The sequence below is a fragment of the Asparagus officinalis genome, chromosome 4 (genome assembly GCF_001876935.1).
Source record: "Asparagus officinalis chromosome 4, Aspof.V1, whole genome shotgun sequence".
In the NCBI taxonomy this organism is placed as follows: Eukaryota; Viridiplantae; Streptophyta; class Magnoliopsida; order Asparagales; family Asparagaceae; genus Asparagus; species Asparagus officinalis.
This window is the reverse complement of record NC_033797.1, coordinates 7688669-7693739: the sequence shown is the minus strand read 5'-3', so window position 1 is coordinate 7693739 and position 5071 is coordinate 7688669. Positions and strand designations below refer to the sequence as shown.

The 5071-nt window shown below is 34.0% G+C and overlaps 1 protein-coding gene across 1 annotated transcript in view; it reads left to right on the top strand.

Annotated features, from left to right (window-relative positions):
- Positions 1 to 5071, top strand: part of LOC109838133 (cyclin-D-binding Myb-like transcription factor 1) — a 26630-nt gene that overhangs the window by 16457 nt on the left and 5102 nt on the right. The window contains exon 9 of the mRNA XM_020406601.1: positions 4062 to 4136. Within this exon, the coding sequence (XP_020262190.1) occupies positions 4062 to 4136 (75 nt within the window). The remainder of the gene's footprint in view (positions 1 to 4061; positions 4137 to 5071) is intronic.

Genomic DNA, 5071 nt, shown 5'->3' with positions numbered 1-5071 from the left:
TTTCAGAAGAGTTTGTGAGGGTCGCCGAAGATGAGGCGGTCTTTGAAGGAGGCGACGGGGGATTGGGCGGAGGAGGAGGAGGAGATGGGGACGGAGACCTCGCTGTGTTCGGGGAGAGGGCAAAGAGGGGAGGAAGGGGAAGTGTTTTATTTGTTACTAAAAATTGGGAGTATTTTTTTAGGTGTGGGGTGGAGGGTTATTATAATGGGATGTCAGAGAGAAGTTATTATAATGGGGGGAAGTTATTATAATGAGGGGGAAGTATTTTTTTGGTGGTTATTTTAGGTGGTTATTTTACTATTCATCAAAACTTTTTTGTTGTTCTACTTTAGTAATAAAGAAGTAGATAAAGCTATTTGGATTTTTAACAAAGAGATGAAGTTTTTGGGGGGTATTTGACAACTAGGATATAAATTGAAAGTAGAAAGTGAAGAAAATATACTTTCTTAAGAAAGTACTTTTCTGTTTCTACATACAAATCGTGTTTGATCATAGGAAGTGAAAATATGGAAATTTGGGGTGGTAGCTAATGTGACGGTCACTTCTAGTCCTATTGGGTTGTCATAAAAAATAGTCAATATAAAGTGAATATTAAAATTGAAATTACTCTGAGAGAGAATAAAAATTCCTTTCTTTTTTCTCTTTGCTCACTTTCCATTCACATTTTCAAAATTTTTGAGATAGTGAAAGGGGCTGAAAAGTTGATGTGACATCCTTCACTTTCTATTTACTTTTGAGACACTTTCCAATTGCCAAATAGGAAAACATAGAAAATGGAGTAACTTTCTATTTTTTGTTTCACTTTCCATTTAATTTTCAGCTGTCAAACACACCCTTAAGTAAACTAATAATGCTAACTGTTCCATCAAGTTTGAAGTCCATGTGATGACTATATTAACTACTCTCAAATGACTTCTCAATTCCTATAACTAGGGCTAATAACATGGTGTTCATATTTGTATTTGTTAAACTTATCAAATTCTAATATTATTCTCTGAATTTCTTAGAATTCGAATACAACTAATTTTTGAATACTTGTGAATATTATTCGTTGAATTTATAGTTTATGAGTATGAAACAATGTAATTAAAAAGATATTGCTATTTGGGTTGGGTTTAATATGTCCATCTCTAGGTTTAATATGTCCATATCTGCTTATGATACGGAACATGCATAGAACAATGATTAGATATTTCAAGTTTACAAAATTTTAGCATGTCTTGTGGGACCTTACATCTCTGGGCCGATATACATATCCAAAACCAAAAGAAACTCAACAAAAAATTTCATGTTCTAATAGTTGATGATATTCCGGCCTTCGAATACATGAAGGAGTTACTGGTGATTAACAAGCGCAGCTCCACATCACGCATAGATGTCAATGCTCGTTCACCTTGGGGTTGGGATTATTCACTCACAAATATGGGCTCCACGAAAATTGCCTGCAACTCTTTTCTCTAGGGGTAAAAGATTATCTATCAACAAAATTTTAAAGTTGTCATCAAAAAATGGTTTGAACTTAGAGAAAAGAAACCCGTGATTTAAAGTTTTAAAAAACTTGCGAAGAGAGCATCATCTCATGGGTTTGCAATTGAAGAATGAAATGATCCTAAATCTGCAAAGGAAGTAGTCCATTTGACGGGTGAAAAGAGGATCTTCGATTGATGTTTTCGAGGAGGCAACCGACATTGTCTTCAGGAAGATGTCTTCATGTATTGCATCAATAAATTGATGCACGTAGAAAAAGGACAAAATCATAAGTCCAGAGCAAATAAAAACTTTAGGAAATAAAGATCAATCTTGTAATGTTCAACAATTCATATAGATCATTCTGTCATAAATCAAATCCAAGTTTGAACAGTGTGGCGAGATGGTCGGGGCTTTTACGAAGAGTGTCTACAACACCTGAGCCCTAATCAGAGCTTGTCATTTACTGATCAAGAAACTCATTAAGATATTGCTCTTGCCCAAGATTTGAACACAAGTAAAAAAAATGAAAATAAAAAATAAAGACGCCACTCCATGAAGGATCTAAGACTAGATCTTCAACACATTATTTTGGTGTACACTCCATGGAGGATCTAAGACTGGATCGACTACATATTTGTTGGGGATACGAGTCTAAATTGCATCCACACCTTACTCATCGGGTGCATGAGTATAAACTACAATCTATAGGAGTTGCTCTTTGTTAAAAAAAAGGATTGGAGAACATGGTTTTACAAAATTCATGAGTAAAAAGATTCAAGCTCCAACAATTGGTTAATTGTTGATGTCTCTGGCTCTGGGAAACATGAAGGGGTCAATGGCGATCAATAAAAGCAATTCTGCTCATGGCTTCCTTGAAGATTGAGGTAGCAACAACTCTTATTGTTGGGGGCAAAGACAAGCTCTCAATAAATTCCGAAGTTATCATCAAGGGAGAATTTCTTAATCTATTATGAGAGCTAAGGGTTATGAAGGTCGCTAGTGAAATTCAAATGTGTGAAGAAGAAATTTGTATGAGAGACTAGGAGAATATGCTGTCAAGATATCATCTTGAAGGGTTTACACTAAAAGAAGTTGTCGTCTTCATTTGAAACTCTTTAGCAAGTCTCTTTCAACACTGAAGATTTCGTTGTTAATATCACCAAATATGATATTTTAGTTGAGCAACAGTTGAAGACACTAATGTAGTTATTCATCAAAAATTTCCACACCTAATGAAGAGATCGTGATTGATATCATCGAAAAGATATTTTGGCATAGCCACAACTTAGGTCACAACACTAAAATATTTTGGCCGCTGCCATAAGAAGAGTTCAGCGTGGATGTCAACACGAGCAAATAGAGACCTAACAAAAAAAAGGGTTAATGACAATAGACGATAGACTCTTGAGTTTATTGGAAGCCATGAATCCACAATTAATGAAAACCCTATCTCAAAGGGTAATTTTTACATTTAAAATATCTAATCTTTTTTCTATGCACGTTTCACATCGTAGATGGAGATGGACATTTTGAACCCTACAATTTGTGGTTTGAACTAACATGGAGCTCGGTATGTTGTCAAAATCAATGTTTGAAAAAGCTTTTTTGAAACTCGCTTTAAAACTCACTTCATAACTTTTTGAAGGGTAAACGCTTCAAAACTCATAAAGAGAAGCTTTTTATCCCTTGAAGCTTACGCCTCATCACTTGACACTTGAAGCATAACTGAAGTGTGCGCTTCACGTTCTCTTTTGAAGCGCTTCTCTTTTGAAGCATGCGCTTTAGACATGAGGATATAAAAGGATTTTTAACTAACATTAGAATGCCCCTATGTATCTTCAATATGACTATGTGAGTGTAAATAAGATAAACAAGTTATGTATGCCGATTAGTTTATTATGATTTGCATCTATACTTCATATATTTAATTCTTACTTACTAACGAGGACATGAATGTACCTTTTTATAAATTATCATACCATTATATGTTATATGTTCATATTTTTTACGAACTCTAAAATTACAATACTTAAAACTCATGAGGCTTACGCCTCACGCTTTGAGGCTTACGCTTCGCTTCACCTTGCGCTTTCGTTTTTTTAAACATTGATCAAAATTAGCATAGAACTTAAATTAAATTACCAAAGGTAAGAGGGCTAAAAAGATACCATCATCCAAGTAATAATACAAAATTATAAGGGATGAAACTTTAAACAAATATTTGATAATCAAACGAATATAAATGCATATGGTTAAATTCTATTCATTTATGTACCGAATACTAAAACTATTTGTTTATCATTAATTGAATTACTGAATCGAATATAACCAAATAGTTAGTCGAATTATTTCTTAATTATTTGGTTCGTTTGCATCCCGACTGCAACCCCCTGCCTTTCTCCTCCCTCACTTATGTGATATCTTTTCTTGTCCATTATCTCATGTTGATGTTGATAGGTTTATTTATGATGGTTGTTGTAATCAACTATAAAATTTAGTTTCAATTTCCCTAGTCTTGATTTTTTGGTATCTTTGACTTGACTTTCATATCATTCTTATTTTGGGTCTTAAGTTTTTGCTGAACTTTACAGGTATGACCAGCTAACATCACCCTTGGTCCAACAAGGTTTATGGGCTGATACAGATGATTATCTTCTACTGGATGCGTAAGTATTGCAGTTTAAACACCAGCCTATTTAGTTGATATTTCCCTTGAAATTTTGCGGATTTTCAAAGAGAAGCTTCCCCCCTTAATTTCATCCTGTACATGTGACAGTGTGACATCTCAGCTGATGACACCCAACATAGACATTGAATATAAAAAATTCTTCAAAAAGGACATGGCAACAAGGTGATATGAGATTAGACACACACTATTCAACCACCCACCCACCCATGACACATGCTCATGGTAACTAATATAATAATAATAATAATAATAATAATAATAGTAATTTGTGTACATGTACATGTTCATGTATCCACGAGTTTAACACTTTATTTCTGCAAATATGACATATAAAATAATTTCTTGTGCGCTAATCTTTTGACCTGTATACATTTTTATGACTTTGCAAAGTCAGTATTACTTGCTCTCAAAAATGTTATACAAAGTATTATTCATATTAATCTTAATTTTATACGAGCCAATTGCTTAGCATTACCAGCTATAGTTTTTGGTGTATAAATGAAAATAAATAGGTATCTCAACATATCATTTGAATAAAGAAGTGCATGTGAAGAGTGCGATAGAGGTCCAGATTCCAGAAAGTGTATGGAGTGTGTTTTAAATTAGAACATGCATTATATAATTGATGTCACATTTGTATAACTGTATGCACATATCCAAAAATTGCCCAAGGAAGTTTTGGTGTTCAATAATGGTGGGTAGTGTCGGACACAAATGTGGCTTCATGATAAAAGTGCCAATGCTACAAAGACACATACTGGAGAAGGAATGCAGTGGGAAAGCCATTAACTCCTTCTAAAGAACTGCCATACTGTGTTACCACGCAAGTTCAATTCTTACATATCATAATTTTTTTCTTCTGTTTATTAGTAGCTATCATAAACTTTTTTACCTCAAACGTGCTTACATTAC